This window comes from Somniosus microcephalus, chromosome 29 (genome assembly GCF_052327205.1).
Source record: "Somniosus microcephalus isolate GS21.2 chromosome 29, FLI_Smic_1.0, whole genome shotgun sequence".
In the NCBI taxonomy this organism is placed as follows: Eukaryota; Metazoa; Chordata; class Chondrichthyes; order Squaliformes; family Somniosidae; genus Somniosus; species Somniosus microcephalus.
In genome coordinates, this window is record NC_141015.1 from 8,705,366 (window position 1) to 8,727,761 (window position 22,396).

The 22,396-nt window shown below is 48.2% G+C and overlaps 1 protein-coding gene across 1 annotated transcript; it reads left to right on the plus strand.

Moving 5' to 3' along the window:
- The first annotated feature begins 4,857 nt into the window (after positions 1–4,857).
- LOC147098457 (uncharacterized) lies at positions 4,858–19,976 on the plus strand. The gene is made up of 3 exons (XM_085969980.1): positions 4,858–4,899; positions 18,460–18,622; positions 18,781–19,976. Exons 1-3 carry the CDS (start codon positions 4,858–4,860, stop codon positions 19,863–19,865), a joined length of 1,290 nt encoding a protein of 429 aa, XP_085826106.1. The 3' UTR covers positions 19,866–19,976.
- Positions 19,977–22,396: the final 2,420 nt, after the last annotated feature.

Consider the following 22,396-nt stretch of genomic DNA (forward strand, 5'->3'; position numbering starts at 1 on the left):
GTAAAAGAAAAGACAGCCATCCGTGGCTAAGTAAAGAAATTAAGGATAGTATTCGACTAAAAACAAGGGCATATAAGGTAGCCAAATCTAGCGGGCGGATAGAGGATTGGGAAAACTTTAAAAGACAGCAAAAAATAACAAAAAGATTGATTAAGAAAGGGAAGATAGATTATGAAAGTAAATTAGCAAAAAATATAAAAACAGATAGTAAGAGTTTTTATAGTTATATAAAAAGAAAAAGGGTGGCTAAAGTAAATGTTGGTCCCTTAGAGGATGAGACCGGGAAATTAATGGTGGGAAATATGGAGATGGCAAAAACACTGAATGAATATTTTGTATCAGTCTTTACAGTAGAAGACACTAAGAATATCCCAACACTGGATAAACAGGGGGCTAAAGGGGGGGAGGAGCTAAACACGATCAAAATCACTAAGGAAGTGGTACTCGGTAAAATAATGGGACTCAAGGCGGATAAATCACCTGGACCTGATGGCTTACATCCTAGGGTCTTGAGGGAAGTGGCAGTAGGGATTGTGGATGCATTGGTAATAATTTTTCAAAACTCCCTGGACTCGGCAAAGGTCCCGGCAGACTGGAAAACTGCTAATGTAACACCCTTATTTAAAAAGGGCAGTAGACAGAAGGCTGGAAACTATAGACCAGTTAGCCTAACATCTGTGGTAGGTAAAATTTTGGAGTCCATTATTAAGGAGACAGTAACAGGACATTTGGATAATAATAATTTAATAGGACAAAGTCAGCATGGTTTTATGAAGGGGAAGTCATGTTTGACAAATTTGCTGGAGTTCTTTGAGGAAGTAACATATAGGGTGGATAAAGGGGAACCAGTGGACGTAGTGTATTTAGACTTCCAAAAGGCATTTGACAAGGTGCCACACAAAAGATTATTGCTTAAGATAAAAAATCACAGGATTGGGGGTAATATTCTGGCATGGATAGAGGATTGGCTATCTAACAGAAGGCAGAGAGTTGGGATAAATGGTTCATTCTCAGACTGGCAATCAGTAACTAGTGGTGTTCCGCAGGGGTCAGTGCTGGGTCCCCAACTCTTTAAAATCTATATTAATGATTTGGAGGAGGGGACCGAGTGTAACATATCAAAGTTTGCAGATGATACTAAGATGGGAGGGAAAGTAGTGAGTGAGGAGGTCATAAAAAACCTGCAAAGGGACATAGACAGGCTAAGTAAGTGGGCAGAGATTTGGCAGATGGAATACAATACTGGAAAGTGTGAGGTTATGCACTTTGGCAGGAAAAATCGTAGAGCAAGTTATTATCTTAATGGCAAGAAACTGGAAAGCACTGAAGTACAAAGGGATCTGGGGGCCCTGGTGCACAAAACTCAAAAGGTTAGTATGCAGGTGCAGCAAGTGATTAAGAAGGCCAATGGAATGTTGGCTTTCTTTGCTAGGGGGATAGAATATAAAAATAGGGAGGTATTGCTTCAGTTGTACAAGGTATTGGTGAGACCGCACCTGGAATACTGCGTACAGTTTTGGTGTCCATACTTAAGAAAGGACATACTTGCTCTCGAGTCAGTACAAAGAAGGTTCACTCGGTTAATCCCGGGGGTGAGGGGATGGACATATGAGGAGAGGTTGAGTAGATTGGGACTCTACTCATTGGAGTTCAGAAGAATGAGAGGCGATCTTATTGAAACATATAAGATTGTGAAGGGGTTGGATCGGGTGGATGCAGGGAAAATGTTCCTGATGATGGGTGAAACTAGAACTAGGGGGCATAGTCTTAGAATAAGGGGCTGCTCTTTCAAAACTGAGATGAGGAGGAACTACTTCACTCAGAGGGTGGTAGGTCCATGGAATATGCTGCCCCAAAAAACTGTAGAAGCTACATCATTACATAAATTTAAAACAGAAATAGACAGTTTCCTAGAAGTAAAGGGAATTAAGGATTACGGGGAGCGGGCAGGAATTTGGACATGAGTCTAGGTTCGGATCGGTTATGGCCCTGTGGGTAGCGGAGCGGGCCCAGGGGCCGTGTAGCCGGATCCTGCTCCTATTTCGTGTGTCTAATTCTGTTAGATTCAGGAGATGGTTCTGTGATAGTGGATTGGCAGTTAGGATCAGATCAGCCATGATCTTATTGAATGGCGGAGCAGGCTCGAGGGGCCGATTGGCCTACTCCTGCTCCTATTTCTTATGTTCTTATGTTCTTATATCATATCCGTTTACATCTATTTGCGCAGCTAATTCATCCACCTGATTATGAATGCTCCTCGCATTAAGGCACAAAGCCTTCAGGCTTGTTTTTTTAACACTCTTAGACCTTTTAGAATTATTATTTACTGTGGCCATGTTTGATTTAAACCCTTGATTTCTCTGACTGCCACTTTTGCTTTTCTCCTTCCTGTCTTTTGCTCCTATCCTTGTTTCCCTTTCCTCTGTCTCTCTGCACAGGTTCCCAAACCCCTGCCATTTTAGTTTAAACCCTCCCCCACAGCACTAGCAAACACTCCCCCTAGGACATCGGTCCCGGTCCTGCCCAGGTGCAAACCGTTCAGTTTGTACTGGTCCCACCTCCCCCAGAACCGGTTCCAATGTCCCAGGAATTTGAATCCCTCCCCCTTGCACCATTCCTCTAGCCACGTATTCATCTGAAATATCCTTCTATTTCTACTCTGTAGCACGTGGCACTGGTAGCAATCCTGAGATTACTACCTTTGAGGTCCTATTTTTTAATTTACCTCCTAACTCCCTATATTCAGCTTTTAGGACCTCATCCCGGTTTTTACCTATATCGTTGGTGCCTATATGCACCACGACAACTGGCTGTTCACCCTCCCCTTCCAAAATGCTCTGCAGCCGCTCCGAAACATCCTTGACCCTTGCACCAGGGAGGCAACATACCATCCTGGAGTCTCGTTTGCGGCCGCAGAAACGCCTATCTATTCCCCTTACAATAGAATCCCCTATTACTATAGCTCTCCCACTCTTTTTCCTCCAGTCCTGTGCAGCAGAACCACCCACGGTGCCAGGAAGTTGGCTGCTGCTGCCTTCCCCTGATAAGCCATCTCCCTCAACAATATCCAAAGTGGTATATCTGTTTGAGAGGGAGATAGCTACAGGGGACCCCTGCACTACTTGCCTGCGCCTACTACTCTGCCTGGCGGTCACCCATTCCCTTCCTGCCTGTGCAGCCTTTACCTGCGGTGTGACCAACTCATTAAACGTGATATCCATGACATCCTCAGCATCGCAAGTCGTATGTATCCATTCGCAGCTCCAGTGCCGCAATGCGGACTGCCAGTAGCTGCAGCTGGATACACTTCCCGCACACATGGTCGTCAGGGACACAGGAGGTATCCCTGATTTCCCACAGAGCGCAGGAGGAGCATACCATGGTGCCAAGCTGTGCTGCCATGACTTACCCTTTAATTATTTCAAATTAAATTAAATCAAATCAATCCCACCAATTACACAACAATTAAATGATATACTCAAGGGCCCTTATTTATCAGCAGTCCCCGCTACACAACAGAGACCCTAGAAACTATAAACCACAAAATTTAAGTTTCGAAAAAGAGAGAAATACTCACCAACCAATCACTTCCATGCTTTCTGGTGACATCATACTTCGATTACTTTTTACATCGCTCTCCCGCTCTCGGCTCTGTTTAAATCAGCCTCTCCTGCACTCGGAGCTCTGTGCCTCTCGCAGGTCCGTCTCTCCCGCTCTCAGCTCTGTTTAAATCAGCCTCTCCCGCACTCGGAGCTCTGTGCCTCTCGCAGGTCCGTCTCTCCCGCTCTCGGCTCTGTTTAAATCAGCCTCTCCTGCACTCGGAGCTCTGTGCCTCTCGCAGGTCCGTCTCTCCTGCTCTCGGCTCTGTTTAAATCAGCCTCTCCCGCACTCGGAGCTCTGTGCCTCTCCAGGTCCGCATCTCCCACTCTCAGCTCTGTTTAAATCAGCCTCTCCCGCACTCGGAGCACTGTGCCGCTCGCAGGTCCGCCTCTCCCGCTCTCGGCTCTGTTTAAATCAGCCTCTCCCGCTCTCGGCTCTGTTTAAATCAGCCTCTACCGCTCTCGGAGCTCTGTGCCTCTCACAGGTTTAGTGGTGTAGTCATCAGTAATGGATTTATAATTGTAAGAATTAAATGTAAAAAGTCTGTAATTGTCAACTGTATGCAGTGGTAACCTGAATTATATTAAACATGTAACCATTTGAAAGAAAAACAAAGACTTGCATTTCTATAGCACCTTTCACGACCACCAGATGTCTCAAAGCGCTTTACAGCCAATGAAGTACTTTTGAAGTGTAGTCATTGCTGTAATGTGGGAAATGCAGCAGCCAATTATCGCACAGCAAGCTCCCACAAACAGCGATGTGATAATGACCAGATAATCTGTTTTAGTGATGTTAATTGAGGGATAAATATTGGCCAGGACTCTGGGGATAATTCCCCTGCTCTTCTTCGAAATAGTGCCGTGGGATCTTTTACATCCACCTGAGAGAGCAGACGGGGCCTTGTTTTAATGTCTCACCCAAAAGACAGCACCTCCAACAGTGCAGCACTCCCTCAGCACGGCACTGGAGTGTCAGCCTAGATTTTTGTGCTCAAGTCTCTGGAGTGGGACTTGAACCCACAACCTTTGCACATAATTAAAGTCTGTAAGGAAACCATAACCCAGACAGCCTGGGGTGAGAGAGAGGACTGAATAGGGAAGCTGTGGCTGAACTAACGAAAGTGGGATATTAACCAACAGTAACGATGAAGTGTAGAGTGGAGCTGGCTATGGGAACCATGTCAGTTGTAGTAACTGTGCTGGAATGTTATGAGAATGAAAGAGGCTGGACCAGTGCCTGGCTGTAAGCTGAAACATGGGCCTCTCACAGGACCATCAAGGACACCATATCTCTTCGGTATGGGACATGTTCTTTTGTGTTGCCATAACTGCCCCAGATATCAGTCTTGGTGGTCAAAAACGGAGGGTGTCGGGGGGTGAGTACCAGAACCTGAGTAAGCAGAGGTGCTGTGTACATGGTGTGGTAAACCACTGTTATACCTGCCTGTGTGGGTGTTTGTATTCCACTGTGTACATGTCTGTACATGCCTCGGCTGACTCCTCCCACGAGTCCAGGTATAAAGGTGACTGCTCCACAGTCCCTCTGTATTCTGGACTGGTCGACCACTCGAGGCACACCTTCATTCTCTTGTTAATAAAAGCCTGTTAGTTACTCGCTTAACCTCAGTCTTTTGAGTAATTAATAGCGCATCACATGGTATCTTCATGAATGGATTTTGGGGAATTAGATGTAAGTCCAGTGAGGCTCCATTAGTTTTGAATGGTAGTACGGGTATAAGAAGGGGGTCCCAACACCCACAAAGGGTAGAAGATTTCAGGAAGAATCCATGGGACACCCGAGAGACAAAGAGAGATGAAACACAAGAAACACAGGTTGCGGCTTATTCCCAGTTGTGACTTCTACCCAGAGTATAACAGGCTAATATAAATCTCAATTATACTCTGTAAACTAGCTGCTCTAATACTGTAATGTATTAAGTCTTGCTTGTGCTGAATAAAGTTTAATCATTGTCACTAATACGGGTCAACGTCGAACCTTTCGGAATCAGGGTCCTTCAAAGATCCCGACATGCTCCTGTGACGTGCCTTGGGAAGTTTTGCTACGTTAAAGGTGCTACCTCGAGACTTGACAATTCCAACACACTCCACGCCGGTCTCTCATCTTCCACCCTCCATAAACTTCAGTTCATCCAAAACTCTGCTGCCCGTATCCTAACTCGCACAAAGTCCTGTTCACCCATCACCCCGGCTAAGCAACGCCTCAATTTTAAAATTCTCATCCTTGTTTTCAGATCCCTCCATGGCCTCGCCCCTCCCTATCTCTGTAAACTCCTCCAGCCCTACAACCCTCCAAGATCTCTGTGCTCCTCCAATTCTGGCCTCTTGTGCATCCATGATTTTAATTGCTCCGCCAGTTGTTGCAGTTATATAAATGCTAGTTGTTGTTGTTGACATTCCCAGGATAGCCATTAAAATCAGGGGTACCTTTAAATCCCAATCTTTCCTGACTCTTCAACCACCTTCTTCAATATTGTTTTGATGGTATGATTTGCTCTTTCGATCTGACCTGATGGTGATATGGAACGTGAAATCGTTTGGTCTATCCCCAGTATTGCGCACATTTCTTTCATCACCTCTCCTACAAATGCTTCACCATTGTCGCTGTCTATTACCTGTACCATACCCCAACAAGTACTTTCGCAGTCACTAAAGCAGTACAGCGATGAGTAGGAATAGCCTTGACCCTCTGTAATGTGCAAACCACACATTACTGGACAAGGTACGCTGAGTAATCCTGCACCACCATTGCCACGGTCCCAAAAACCATCATCACCTGTAATAAAGAACACAAAATCCATTGTGGCTCTTCTGGAGAGCCTGGATTGGGTTAACCTGCATGGCATGCATTTGTCAAATTTCTGATTTCCTGCCGTCACCTTGGTGAGTGCAGTTGGTAAATATCCATTCAAATTAAATCCGGGCACTAAAAAGAAACTTCCTCAGACAGCCTGATGTCTTCACCCAGCATGGCAACTTGGCAAATAGAAGTAAGGTGCCAGCTGTGGCTCAGTGGGTAGCACTCTCGCCTGTGAGTCAGTAAGGGTGTGGGTTCATGTCCCACTCCAGAGACTTGAGCACATAATCCAGGCTGACACTCCAATACAATACTGAGGGAGTGCTGCACTGCCGGAGGTGCCGTCTTTAGGATGAGATGTTAAACTGCTCTCTCAGGTGGATGTTAAAAGATCCCATGGCCACTATTTCGAAAAAGAGCATCCCTGGTTTCCTGGCCAATATTTATCCCTCTGTGGCGGAGACCACATAGGGACAGTAACACAATTCACTATGTATGGCCAATGTTGTTATCGCTCTACGTTATGTACAGAACTTGGTTGGGTTATCGGGGCAGGGTCCCTTTAAGAGTCGTCGATTGTGTGATGACATCATAGCCCTGCGACGAGGCCAAGTCCCTCAGTCCATGCGGAGAGTTAATAAAGCTAACACGCGTTTTTCTTTGCTGCTATGAAAGTCTCGCAGTCTGTTTATTTCCAGCGACTCCTACACCTCAATCAACATCACAAAAACAATGGTGGAACCTTGCTGTGCGCGAATTGCCTGCCGCATTTCCTACATTACAACAATGACTGGACTTCAGAAAGTACTTCTGTAAGGACTCTATTCCATTCTCCCAGTTTCTCCGTCTCCGCCGCATCTGCTCTGACGATGCCACCTTCCATACCAGTGCTTCCGACATGTCTTCCTTTTTCCTCAACTGGGGATTCCCCTCTACCGTGGTCGACACGGCCCTTGACATTCTCCGTTCTATCTCCAGCACTTCTGCCCTCACCCCTGCCCCTCCCTCCCGGAGCCACGATAGAGTTCCCCTTGTCCTCACCTTTCACCCCACCAGCTTCCACATTCAACGGATCATTCTCTGCCATTTCCGCCACCTCCAAAATGATACCACCACCAAACGCATCTTCCCTTCACCTCTCCTTTCAGCATTCCGTAGGGACCACTCCCTCCGCGACACCCTAGTCCACTCTCTATCACCCCCAGCACTCCTTCCCCTTCGCCCGGCACCTTCCCGTGCAAGCGCAGGAGATGCAACACATGCCCTTTTACCTCCCCCCTTCCCACTGTCCAGGGCCCCAAACACCCCTTCCAGGTGAAACAGCGATTTACTTGTACTTCTTGCAATTTAATATACTGTATTCACTGCTCAAGATGCGGTCTCCTCTACATTGGGGAGACCAAACGCAGATTGGGTGACCGCTTTGCGGAACACCTCCGTTCAGTCCGTAAGGGTGACCCCGAGCTTCCGGTCGCCTGTCACTTTAATTCTCCGCTTCACTCCCACTCGGACCTCACTGTACTCGAGCTCTTGCATTGTTCCACAGAAGCTCAGCGTAAGCTCGAGGAACAGCACCTCATCTTTCGATTAGGCACTTTACAGCCCTCTGGACTCAACATAGAGTGCAACAATAACAACAGAAAATGCTGGAAAAACTCAGCAGGTCAGGCAACATCCGTGGAGAGAAATTTGAGTTGACGTTTCGGGTCGAACCCTTCTTCAAAACTGGAAAGAAAAGAAATTAGATCGAAGGCAGGGCTGCGATCGGACAAAAGAAGTGAAAGAAACAAAAGAAGTGAAAGAGCTAGACGAGATGGTAATAGGCTGAGATTAGGTGTAAAGTGTACCGGCAGGGCAAGAGATAGCTGCTAGGTGTGAGAGAGAAACAAAAGGAAAGGTGGGGGGGAAAGGAGTGGAAAAATTACGAGAAAAAATGTGTAATAGGGGCCGAGGTTATGATCTGAAATTGTTGAACTCGGCCCCTATTACACATTTTTTCTTGTAATTTTTCCACTCCTTCTCCCCCCCCCCCCCCCCCGCCTTTCCTTTTGTTTCTCTCACACCTGGCGGCTATCTCTTGCCCTGCCAGTACACTTCACACCTAATCTCAGCCTATTACCATCTCGTCTAGCTCTTTTGTTTCTTTCACTTCTTTTGTCCGATCGCAGCCCTGCCTTCGATCTAATTTCTTTTCTTTCCAGTTTTGAAGAAGGGTTCGACCCGAAACGTCAACTCAAATTTCTCTCCACGGATGTTGCCTGACCTGCTGAGTTTTTCCAGCATTTTCTGTTGTTATTTCGGATTTCCAACATCTGCAGTATTTTGCTATCGTACTAGAGTTCAACAATTTCAGATCATAACCTCGGCCCCTATCACATATATATTTTTTATCCACACTTTATGTTTGTGCTTTTTTTTCCACATGCCAGCTGTCCTTCATTCTGCCAGCACAATTCACACTTCATCTAGAGCCATCCTTTGTTCCTTAACCTGTCCCATTACCACCTCCTCTCGCCTTGAATATCTCTCAATGCCTCTTCACTTCTCCTGCCTTCCATCCTATCACAGACCTTCCCTTTTATTCTTTCACCCCCTCCCCCATTTCCCAGCCCCTAAACTTGCTATAAAATCTGTTCCTTTTCCTGCTTGTTTCCAGTTCTGACGAAAGGTCTTCGACCTGAAACGTTAACTCTATTTCTCTCTCCACGGATGCTGCCTGGCCTGCTGAGTGTCTCCAGCGTTTTCGTTGTTATTTCAGAAAGTACTTCATTGGTTGTAAAGTGCTTTGGGATGTCCTGAGGTTGTGAAAGGCGCTATATAAATGCAAGTCTTTATTTCTTTCTCTTTTACTGTTTGGAAAAACTTTGGGGGTGGAGGTGGCCATCGCGGAGCTTCACTGAGCTCCCTTTTACTTTAATTCTTTTGGTGCATTTAACAGTGGTATAACTTATCCTGCCGGTTTACAAAACTTGCAACAACCAATTTAACTTGGAACAAAACTTGCACAAAGATCATGACACAAAGTCACAGATAGATATGATTCTCCCAATCAAATGCATATGAATTCTGCCCAAATACAGTTAAGCCTAACTGAGGCGAAGCTATTGCTCTTTGGTTTTGAATATTCAAACATTATCTGTGAAAACGCAAAAGTTTCCCAAAGTTTGACGATTGCTTTCTTAAGCAACAATATCACAGGTACACGGTGTAACTATAACAAACTTGTATCCTTAGGAAATGCAAGTCTGTTAAAACAAGCAGAAAATATTAGTAACTTCTAATTAGTAATTAGTGCCTTCTGTTGCCTGGGCCCTAAGCTCTGGAATTCCCTCCCTAAACCTCTCCGCCTCGCTACCGCTCTCTCCTCCTTTAAGACGCTCCTCTTTGACCAAGATTTTGGTTATCTGCCCTAGTTTATCCTTGTGTGGATCGGTGTCAAAAATTTTTTTTCGTCTTTAAGTACTCCGTTGCAGCGCCTTGGGGACGTTTTACTATGTTAAAGGCGCTATATAAATACAAGTTGTTGTTGTAACATCACTATTAACTTTCATATTTCTGTGAAACACAATTCTGTTGGGGAAAACATCATTTTAGTTTATTCATCTCATTTAACAATAAGGTGCTATTTTTTGCCTGACCCGGTCTCACATGTTCACAAGGATATACCTAGAAATATTTCAAATTAAAGTCCAATTTTTGTTAACATAGAAACATAATAAAATAGGAGCAGGAGTAGGCCATTCGGCCCTTCGAGCCTGCTCCAGCATTCAATATGATCATGGCTGATCCTCTATCTCAATACCATATTCCCGCTCTCTCCCCATACCCCTTGATGCCTTTTGTGTCTAGAAATCTATCTATCTCCTTCTTAAATATATTCAGTGACTTGGCCTCCACAGCCTTCTGTGGTAGAGAATTCCACAGGTTCACCACCCTCTGAGTGAAGACATTTCTCCTCATCTCAGCCCTAAATGTCCTACCCCGTATCCTGAGACTGTGACCCCTCGTTCTAGACACCCCAGCCAGGGGAAACATGCTCCCTGCATCCAGTCTGTCTAGCTCTGTCAGAATTTTATACGTTTCAATGAGATCCTCTCTCATTCTTCTAAACTCGAGTGAATACAGACCTAGTCGACCCAATCTCTCCTCATACGACAGCCCTGCCATCCCAGGAATCAGTCTGGTGAACCTTTGCTGCACTCCCTCTATGGCAAGTATATCATTTCTTAAGTAAGGAGACCAAAACTGCACACAGTACTCCAGGTGTGGTCTCACCAAGGCCCTGTACAACTGTAGTAAGATATCATTGTTCCTGTACTCAAATCCTCTTGCAATGAAGGCCAACATACCATTTGCCTTCCTAACTGTTTGCTGCACCTGCATGTTTGCTTTCAGTGACTGGTGTACAAGGACACCCAGGTCCCTTTGTACATCAACATATCCCAATCGATCATCATTTAAATAATACTCTGCCTTTCTGTTTTTCCTACCGAAGTGGATAACTTCACATTTATCCACGTTATACTGCATCTGCCATGTATTTGCCCACTCACTCAACTTGTCTAAATCGCCTTGAAGCCTCTTTGCAACCTCCTCACAACTCACAATCCCACCTAGTTTCGTGTCGTCAGCAAACTTGGAAATATTACATTTGGTTCCCTCATCCAAATCATTGATATTTATTGTTACTAGCTGGGGCCCAAGCACTGATCCCTGCGGTACCCCACTAGTCACCACCTGCCACCCCGAAAAAGACCCATTTATTCCTACTCTCTGTTTCCTGTCTGTTAACCAATTCTCAATCCATGCCAGTATGTTACCTCCAATCCCATGTGCTTTAATTTTGCAAACTAACCTCTTATATGGGACTTTATCAAAGGCCTTCTGAAAATCCAAATATTCCACATCCACTGGTTCTCCCTTATCTATTCTACCAGTTACATCCTTTATACCTGTTTTTTAGTTGAGAGGTATTCAATAAATTATTATCTCTTTGCTAGTTAGTGCAGTCCAATCAAAAGATGTCTCCAGATTTTAACATACAGATGGCAGAAGACTCTCAAGAACATTCTGGGACCCATCCAGGCAAGTGGGCAGTACCCTGAAAACAAAAGAAATCCTGTAGCTTGTAACTGTAGAAAAGAGAGAGAATCTTTCCCCTTTCTCCTTCTTTGTTCCATCAAAGACTAACGTGTCCTTTTTCTCTCAAACCAATTTTCAATTTCTGAAATAACAACAGAAAATGCTGGAAAAACTCAGCAGGCCAGGCAACATCCGTGAAGTGAAATTAGAGTTGACGTTTCGGGCCTAACCCTTTTTCAAACTGGAAAGGAAATAAAATAGATCGAAGGCAGGGCTGCGATAGAACAAAAGAAGTAAAAGAAGTAAAAGAGACATTAAGAGGTATTCAAAACCAGATGAGATGGTAATAGGACAGAGGAGACAAAAGACAGCTGAGATTAGGTGTGAAGTGTACTGGCAGGATGAGAGACGGCTGCCGTGTGGGAGAGAGAAAAAAAAAAGGAAGGGGGGGGGAGGGAAGATCCAAAACAAAGGGGTGGAAAAAAAATATAAGTAAAAATGTAATAGGGGCCGAGGTTATGATCTGAAATTGTTGAACACGATATTGAGTCCGGAAGGCTGCAAAGTGCATAATTGGAAGATCGGATCAATTTCTGATGTTTGCTACTTAACCCCATTCTGCACTGATTCATCATAATTCATCTGTGATTCCGTCTGAGCACACTCTCCGACCTTATGACTTTTCTCGAGTAAAGTTTCAGCATGTGTAATCCCGCTTGTCCTCTTTCAGCTGCTTAAGTAATCTCTTCAATCTCTTACATTCCTTCTGAGGCCCGATTAGACTCAGACACAACCTAAGCAACATAAAACACCCTGTAATACTGTAACACTGCAACGTTGCTTCCAACTTTCTTCATCTGATAGTTGCTCTGAAGGATCCAAGTTATTTCAGTTAAAAGACCTGTCTTTCCAGCAGATCATTAACTTTTAAAGTCATACCGTCATGTCACGCAGAGTCAGCATCTATATATCCGCCCAGACACTCCACATATCATCAATCTGTTATATATAGGGTTAATGTTGGCTCTTACTGACTCGAGATGGTCAATTCCCAAAGCAGATACTCAACTTTAAACACTCAAACGCTCAATTAGCTCCAGTCATGCAGTGGTTGCCATAAATGTTAGGTTTTTTTCCAATAGGCTAAAGATACATTGGATTTTTACAGGATAATCTGTATCCAGATTCCTTTAAACAAACTTGAAATCTAGGAAACAATGAGATGTCGTTTAAAGGTTTTTAATCATATTACACAACCCACTACACACAGTGATCCTGAGAATACTGCTACAGACAGATCACAGTGACCCTGAGATTACTGGTACAGACAGATCACACAGTGACCCTGAGATTACTGGTACAGACAGATCACGCAGTGACCCTGAGATTACTGGTACAGACAGATCACACAGTGACCCTGAGATTACTGGTCCAGACAGCTCACACAGTGACCCTTAGATTACTGGTACAGACAGATCACACAGTGACCCTGAGATTACTGGTACAGACAGATCACACGGTGACTCTGAGATTACTGGTACAGACAGATCACACAGTGACCCTGAGATTACTGGTACAGACAGATCACACAGTGACCCTGAGATTACTGGTGCAGACAGATCACACAGTGACCGTGAGATTACTGGTACAGACAGATCACACAGTGACCCTGAGATTACTGGTACAGACAGATCACACGGTGACCCTGAGATTACTGGTACAGACAGATCACACAGTGACCCTGAGATTACTGGTACAGACAGATCACACAGTGACCCTGAGATTACTGGTACAGACAGATCACACAGTGACCCTGAGATTACTGGTACAGACAGCTCACACAGTGACCCTGAGATTACTGGTACAGACAGATCATAAAGTGACTCTGAGATTACTGGTACAGACAGATCACACAGTGACCCTGAGATTACTGGTACACACAGATCACACAGTGACCCTGAGATTACTGGTACAGACAGATCACACAGTGACCCTGAGATTACTGGTACAGACAGATCACACAGTGACCCTGAGATTACTGGTACACACAGATCACACAGTGTGATTAAATAACTGTGTTCTGATATTTGTACTTGCACTTGTAATGTCTGGAATGTTCCAGCAGGGGGAACCACTAATGCTCCTCCCTGGCCCCGCCCCTCTTCTGGTATGTTCTACCAAGGGCTCGGTCGATGATGGACTCTGTTAACTCTGCCATGATTCTTATTTAATAAAAGGCTTCAGTCTTAAGCTTTAACTTTGGATTCGGGCAGTTATTTGGCACATTAATTTTATTAAATAACAACTTTTGGAAGATGGATCGATTTTTGAAACCAAAGCGTCTGGATATCGATCCCCATTCGGCAGATGCGTAGAAGAAATTTACGCATTGGCTCCGATGTTTTGAACACTTCATCGCATCATCGACCGATCCGACGGTTAACAAGTTGGGTCTTCTAACCAACTTGGTAAGTCATCAAACTTTACTCTATAATTGAAGATATTACTACATATGAAGAGGCCCTTGCAGCTCTTAAAGCCCAGTACCTTAAGTCGGTTAACGAAGTATACGCCAGGTATCTCCTGTCTACTCGCAGGCAATTACCCGAGGAATCTCTAGACGATTTCCTGCAGGACCTTAAGGCTTTGGCTAAGGGTTGCAACTACAAGGCTGTCTCTGCCATAGTGTATCAGGAAGAAGCCATCCGCGATTCTTTCATATCTGGCCTCCGATCTAATTATATTAGACAGAGACTCCTCGAGAACGACTCGTTAGTTTTAAAAACGGTTGTCGCTGCTGCTCGATCGTTAGATGTAGCCCAGAAGAATTCAGAAGTGTATGCATCAGCCCATGCATCTCTCTCAGCCTCGTGTGTTCCGAGTATGGAGGCATCCATAACACCAATGGAGCCCCCACTTAATCCTATTGTTACGGCTGTGCCCCATGGGTCTAAGTGTTATTTTTGTGGCCAATCTAAACACCCCAGGCAAAGTTGCCCAGCCAGAGAGGCTACCTGTTTTAAATGTAAGAAACGGGGACATTTTAGTAAAGTGTGTAAGGGTAATCCTGTACCCGATGTCTTCTCTGCTGCCGCCTATCGTTTTACTCTAGCCTCGGCTACGGTTGACCAGACCATACCGTGTTCCTTGTCAAAATCTATGATGGACATTAAGATTAATGGTCATCCTACTGGGTGTTTGATAGACTGTGGCAGTACTGAAAGTTTTATACACCCCAACCTTGTTAACTCCTGTTCATTGAAGGTGTATCCTACTCGAAGTGAAATTGTGATGGCGTCCAAATCCCTTACTTCGGAGGTAACTGGATATTGTAAAGTCACATTGACCGTTAAGGATACGGAGTATAAGGACTTTAAACTCCTCATATTACCTCAGTTGTGTGTGAACTTAATATTAGGCTTGGACTTCCAGTGTCAGCATGAGAGCGTTACCCTTAAGTATGGTGGATCTCAGCCTCCGCTCACAGTCTGCGGCCTTTCTACTTTAAACGTAAGCCCGCCTTCTTTGTTTGCGAACCTTGCTCCTAATTGTAGACCTATAGTGACTAAGAGTCGACGGTATAGTTCAGAAGATAAAACATTTATAAAAGAGGAAGTGGAAAGGCTTCAACGGGAGGGAATCATCGAACACAGTGGTAGCCCGTGGCGTGCCCAGGTGGTGGTGGTTAAAACTAATGAGAAGAAAAGACTTGTGGTCGATTATAGCCAGACTATAAATTTGTATACCCAATTAGACCCCTATCCTTTGCCTCGTATTTCTGAGATGGTGAACCAGATAGCTCAGTACCGCGTGTTCTCCACCATTGATTTAAAGTCTGCCTACCATCAACTCCCCATCAAAATAGAAGACCGACCTTATACGGCCTTCGAAGCTAATGGGCACCTGTTCCAATTCCTTCGGGTGCCCTTTGGAGTGACGAATGGGGTATCCGTCTTCCAACGGGAGATGGACCGTATGGTGGATGAATATGCGTTGGAAGCAACATTCCCGTACCTGGACAATGTTACCATCTGTGGGCGTGACCAACGGGAGCATGATCAAAATCTCGCGAAGTTCCTACAGACTGCAAAGAGGTTAAACCTGACCTACAATGAAAACAAGTGTACCTTCAATACTACATGTTTGTGTATTCTTGGTTGCGTTGTGGAGAATGGGGTAATCGGGCCAGACCCTGAAAGATTACGTCCACTTAAGGAATTACCTTTACCTCACACTGTAAAAGCCTTAAGAAGGTGTCTGGGATTCTTCTCGTACTATGCCCAGTGGGTGGCTAGCTACTCAGATAAAGTCCGACCTCTTATTAAGTCGACGTCTTTTCCGCTATCGGCGGAAGCTCAGGAGGCTTTCCTTAATATCAAACGGGACATTGAGAAGGCAGTGGTATGTGCCGTGGATGAGAAGATCCCATTTCAAGTGGAAAGTGATGCATCTGATTTTGCGTTGGCAGCAACTCTTAACCAAGCTGGTAGACCAATAGCTTTCTTCTCTCGTACATTGCAAGGACCAGAAGTTCGACATTCTTCAGTGGAAAAGGAGGCACGGGCAATTATTGAAGCAGTCAGGTATTGGAGACATTATCTCGCTGGCCAACGTTTTACGCTCATTACTGACCAGCGATCTGTGGCCTTTATGTTCAACACTAAGCAGAGAGGCAAGATCAAAAATGATAAGATTTTAAGATGGCGAATAGAACTGTCAGCATATGACTATGATATTCAGTACAGGCCTGGAGTATTTAATGAGCCATCGGATGCTTTGTCACGAGGAGTATGTGCTAGTCTAGGTATAGATAAGCTTCAAAGTCTCCATGACGCACTCTGCCACCCTGGGGTTACCAGAATGAACCACTTCATTAAGTCCCACAATCTACCCTACTCTATTGAGGAGGTCCGGACAATGACCAGAACCTGTCATGTTTGTGCTGAATGCAAACCCCGCTTCTATAAGCCGTCCGAGCCAGCTCACCTTATTAAAGCAACTCGACCATTTGAGCGTTTGAGTCTCGATTTTAAAGGTTCCCTTCCATCGAGCGACCGTAATGTCTATTTTCTTAATATTATAGACGAGTACTCTCGGTTCCCTTTTGTTATCCCCTGTCCGGATGTGACTAGTGCTGTTGTAATTAAATGCCTCTGCCAACTGTTTTCCTTGTTCGGCATGCCTAACTAAAAACATAGTGATAGGGGTTCTTCCTTTATGAGCGAAGAATTACGCCAGTTTTTGCTATCGAAGGGGATTGCAACGAGTAGAACTACCAGCTATAACCCTCGTGGTAATGGGCAGGTCGAGAAAGAAAATGCGACAGTGTGGAAGGCTATCGTACTGCCTCTGAAGTCACGAGGCCTGCCGACCTCTCGCTGGCAGGATGTCCTGCCAGACGTGCTGCATTCCATAAGGTCTCTTTTGTGTACAGCGACGAATGCCACCCCTCATGAAAGGATGTTTAGTTTTCCAAGAAAAGCTACTAATGGAGTATCGCTACCCACATGGTTGACGACCACGGGCCCTGTGTTGTTGCGCAGACATGTGAGAGGCCACAAGACTGATCCACTGGTGGAGGAAGTACAACTCCTCCATGCTAATCCCCAGTATGCGTATATTCAATATTCGGATGGGCGAGAGGATACGGTCTCTATTAAAGATCTTGCACCTGCTGGAGCTCGAGAAGAGTTCGACTCTGAGAGTAGAGTTTTCAATCGTGGTATTGGACCTTCAGAGACACAAACCCTCAGGCCTAGAAATTCAGTTCGGACGCTATTGCGGCGCTAAAGTCGGGCGCTCGTCAAATTTAGCGGCCGCCGGAAAGTGCAGGCGAGCTCGCCGAAATTCAGTAGATTTGGCCAACTTTTTGACCGAGCGCTGCAAAAGGCGTTGGAACCCTGTGTTCAGGCGCTAATCCGGCGATGCAGCCTGATAACGCCAATTCCGGGCGCAGCGCAGGTGCGATCATGTGGTGAGTGTCAGCAGACACCCTGACGCCGGCCAGCTCTTAAAGGGGGAAGGGTCAACTTTGACTGCAGCCACGCCCTGCATGCTGTAGCCCTGCAACTAGGCCTCAGGACTGGTTGTGTGCCATATCAACGCCTGGAGGTCATGGAGAGGGCCCGTGAAAGAGCCCAGCGGTTCTCTGAGCATGTGCTGGGTGTGCTCCTTCATGGGGTGCGCAAAAGAAGACGGGTCGTGTGCCCGGCTAGTGGCAGGAAGGCTCCCAGGAGCCAGTTCAGGGAGGCGTGGACCAAAATTGCCCAGAGGGTCTCCTCCAACTCCGATGTTCCCAGGAGTGCGGACCAGTGCCGCAAGAAATACAATGACCTATGTCGGCTGGTCAAGGTGAGTACCCTTTCCAGTGTCCCCCTCATCCTTGCATGTGCACCTCCCATTAGGGCCAAAGGGACATCCAAGGTCTAATGCCCAGCCCTGCTGCCGCTGCAATGGCACTTGCATGTTAATCAATAGCTCTTTCTGCACTTACCACACTGTGCAAGCTATTCCACCATGGGAGGCCTCACACACAGCTACAGGGCACCACACTGTGCAAGCTATTCCACCATGGGAGGCCTCACACACAGCAACAGGGCACCACACTGTGCAAGCTATTCCACCATGGGAGGCCTCACACACAGCAACAGGGCACCACACTGTGCAAGCTATTCCACCATGGGAGGCCTCACACACAGCAACGGGGCACCACACTGTGCAAGCTATTCCACCATGGGAGGCCTCACACACAGCAACAGGGCACCACACTGTGCAAGCTATTCCACCATGGGAGGCCTCACACACAGCTACAGGGCACCACACTGTGCAAGCTATTCCACCATGGGAGGCCTCACACACAGCAACGGGGCACCACACTGTGCAAGCTATTCCACCATGGGAGGCCTCACACACAGCAACGGGGCACCACACTGTACTTAGACGCCCTCCTTTCTCTTGCAGGCCAAGCTGGCGAGGAACGCCAGGAGCCTGCGTGTCACTGGTGGAGGCCCTCGCGATTACCAGGAGCTAACGGTTCTGGAAGAGAGGGTGGCCCGACTCCTGCGTCACCCGGTGATTGGGCCTGTGGCGCTCGGCGACGCCGACCCTATACTGGAACCCACTGGTAAGGACAGGACCGGGTGCACCTCTCTCCTTGCCCTCGCGCATCAGATCTACATCCTTCCCCACTGGCCGAAAAATGCGCATAATGCACCAGTGCGGCCTCCCTCGCTGTCGGCCTGTCCTCACTCTAAAGCTACACTTGTGCCTTCCTGCTTTCAGCTGGTGAGGAGGAGGTGCTCCCTGAAGCCCACACAGCCAGGCCCTCGGAGGAGGAGGACGTCGAGGAGCAGCAGGAAGGCGCCACCTCGGGGGAACCCTCCTCCGCTCCAGGAGATGGCAATGAAGGGGCGACGTCTGGGGTGCCGGAGAGCCAGGGGGAGGCGGGGGAGGGGAGCCCCGAACCTGGTCCCAGTGGCATGGACGCACGCGGCAAGGCTCCGGCGGCACACCAGCCTTCTGCCCAGAGGGGGGAGGCGGTGGAGGGGAGGGCAGAACCTGGTCCCAGTGGCGTGGCCGCACGCGGCAACGCTCCGGCGGCACGCCAGCCTTCTGGCCAGAGGGTGGAGGCGCCCTCCAGTCCGGACTCGGACGTCGCCCAGGAGGTGCGCCTCCTGGACGAGATGTCGGCGGCGTCGGAGCGCCGGCACGTCGAAATCATGGAGGTGGTGGCACAGATGCCTCACGCCATCGAAAGCCTCGCTCAAAGTGTGGTGGCTTTCGGCCAATCCCAGGCCAGGGGCCTAGAGCTATTCGCAGCAGCGCACGCCAGGGGGGTGGAGCTCCTTGTGGCAGCGCATGAGAGGGGGGTTGAACAACTCGAGGCAGCGCAGCACGCCAGTCGCCAGCTGAGAGGTGCTGTGCAGACAATGGCACTGCAGATGCGGGGACATGCCGGCGCAGTTGGGGCACTGACTTCTGCCACCCTCGCACTGGCGCGGAGGCGTCGCCAGGCCAGCCGCCGCCCTGCTGCCGCCCTGCTGCCGCACACCGGTCTGGTGACCAACAGTTTGGCGCGCTTGCTCCCCGGCCAGGCCGGCCGAGTGCACGTGTGTCTGGCGACCAGCGCGCGCCTGGCATCACCCACCTTGTCCCCATTGCTGCAGGCGAGCCTGCGACTCCCCCAGCCAGGGTGCAAGGAGCTACTGCAGCCAGTGAAGAGGGCCACCCACAGCTGCAGCAGCCACCAGCCGGCCCCTCCCGGGCCCGCCCTCGTGTTGGCCGACCCCCAAGGGCATCTGGCGAGACGCCTTGTCGCCCTGAGGATCCTTCCCCCAGCCTCGCCACAGCCTCACGGCCCAGCTTGAGGCGCAGCAGCAGGACGGGCCGGGGCAAAAGACGGCTGTCGACAGACTCGCCCTCTCGCCACACCGAATAGAGTGTGTTGAGCGAGGGTTTGGGTGATGCGGGGGCTTCTGTTCTGGGGGGCATTATGTGGTTTGGTTTTATGGGGGTCTTTGTGTTGTGGGGGGGGCTTGTTTTTGTTAGGCCAGTGACGAAGGCCATTTGGATGGTGATGTTATGTTAGTCCTCCCCAGGTTTTGGGAGTGACAGAAGTTTGTTACTGTTTTTTGGGGGTCTTCTCTGTTTTGCTCTTCCATGTGGGAAGGGCCCTGAGTTTTTGAAATAAAGATGTTTATTTATTCACCATGTGCAGGTGTCATGTTTCAAGTGGTTGTTGGGTTAACCGGCTGAGGGCTTGCGAAGCGGCTGCGTTCAGTGGGCCAGGCCATTCCCTGACAGGGGGCCTAGAAGTGTCGAGCAATAAGCCCCCGGCGGACGGCCCTTGGACCTTGTCGCTCCCTCCTGGCCTGGTGCTCCTCCTCCTCAGGGTCCTCCTGCTCGTCCTCCTGAGGTGGTGGGGCAATGTCAGGTGGCAGTGCCTGAGTCCTGCGGATAGCCAGGTTGTGGAGCATGCAGCACACCACGACGAACTGGGAGACTCTATCCGGCGAATACTGAAGAGACCCGCCCGAACGATCCAGGCAACGGAACCGTTGCTTGAGGACGCCTATCGTTTCCTCTATTAGGTTCCTTGTGGCTTGATGGCTTTCGTTGTATGCCAGCTCCGCTGGGGTCCTGGGCGCGCGGAGCGGGGTCATGAGCCATCTGCACAAAAGGTAGCCCTTGTCCCCGATAAGCCATCCCCTTGGTGGAGGCTGTGCCTGGAACATGTCAGCCACAGTAGTCTGGCGCAGGATAAAGGCATCGTGGCTGCTTCCTGGGAAGCGGGCATTGACAGCTAGGATGCGCTGCCTGTGGTCACACACCAGCTGCACATTTAGGGAATGGTAGCCCTTCCGGTTGCGGTATTGCTCGGCATTGTGGATAGGTGCCCGCATAGCCACATGCGTGCAGTCAATGGCGCCCTGCACCATGGGGAAGGCCGCGATCCTGGCAAATCCGAATGCACGCTGCTCCTGCTTGTGTTGGGTCATGGGGAAGGAGATGAATTGGTGCCTCCTCGCGAAAAGTGCTTCGGTGACCTGTCGGATGCAGCGATGCGCGGCGAACTGGGAGATGTTCGCGATGTCCCCAGCAGCGGCTTGGAAGGAGCCGCTTGCATAAAAGCTGAGAGCCACCGTGACCTTCACTTCCACCGAGAGAGACGCCCTGGACATGAGCTGTGGCTGCAAATCTGCATGAAGCAGCTGGCAGATCTCTTCAACCACCTCCCTTCTGAAGCGTAGCCTCTTAACACAATGCGCCGCAGTCATGGTGAGATATGAGACCTGCTCCCGGTATTGCCTGACTGGGTAAGGCCTACGTTGGCGACGCCTAATGGCCCCTCTGCGTCTAGGCATGCCTGGCCCTCTCTCAAAGCGTCTGCGAGCCCTTCGCACAAAATGTAGGAACTGAGGGTTGGCCCCCCATGCAGCCCCCATTACAAAGTTCCAAACAGCAAAATCACAAGGATGCAAATGTCAAAGCACTGGCTAGAAGCCAAAAATACCTCTCCTATGGTGTCCGAAATCAGTAATCTCTGTGCCTTGCTCTCTGTGCAGAAATCCAAACCAGTCAAGTCATTGCAGCGAAATGGCTGGCTTTTATGGGTGAGTGGATGTGCCCTTTAATTAGCGCTCCCCGAATCCCACAGGGCCTCTGTTGAGTTCCATTTCACAGTTCTTAGCAGCGCCACGGCCACATCGGCCGGGCGCCACTGAATTTCCGGTTTGGGGCGCACAAACGGCGTTGCAAGACGGAATGACGTCATAAGATGCGCGCGCAGCTGAGCGGGCGCTAACACTTTGCGCCGGCGCTAAAGCCCAGCTGAATTTCGGCGTAGGCGCAGATCCGGCAGTGCCCGGGCGCTAAGTGGATAGCGCCGGAAATCTGGCGCTAACGGCTGGCGCAAACAGCTGAATTTCTAGGCCTCAGTGTGGAAAATACTGATGATTCTGGGAATTCGAATGAACCGGAGTTAGTGCTCCGGGAGGAGCCTCAGCAAGAGTTACGTCGTTCCCAGAGGATTATCAGACCTCCTGACAGACTGAATCTATAGCAGGGGGTGAATGTGATGAAATAACTGTGTTCTGATATTTGTACTTGCACTTGTAATGTCTGGAATGTTCCACCAGGGGGAACCACTAATGCTCCTCCCTGGCCCCGCCCCTCTTCTGGTATGTTCTACCAAGGGCTCGGTCGATGATGGACTCTGTTAACTCTGCCATGATTCTTATTTAATAAAAGGCTTTAGTCTTAAGCTTTAACTTTGGATTCGGGCAGTTATTTGGCACATCACACAGTGACTCTGAGATTACTGGTACAGACAGATCACACAGTGACCCTGAGATTACTGGTACCGACAGCTCACACAGTGACCCTGAGATTACTGGTA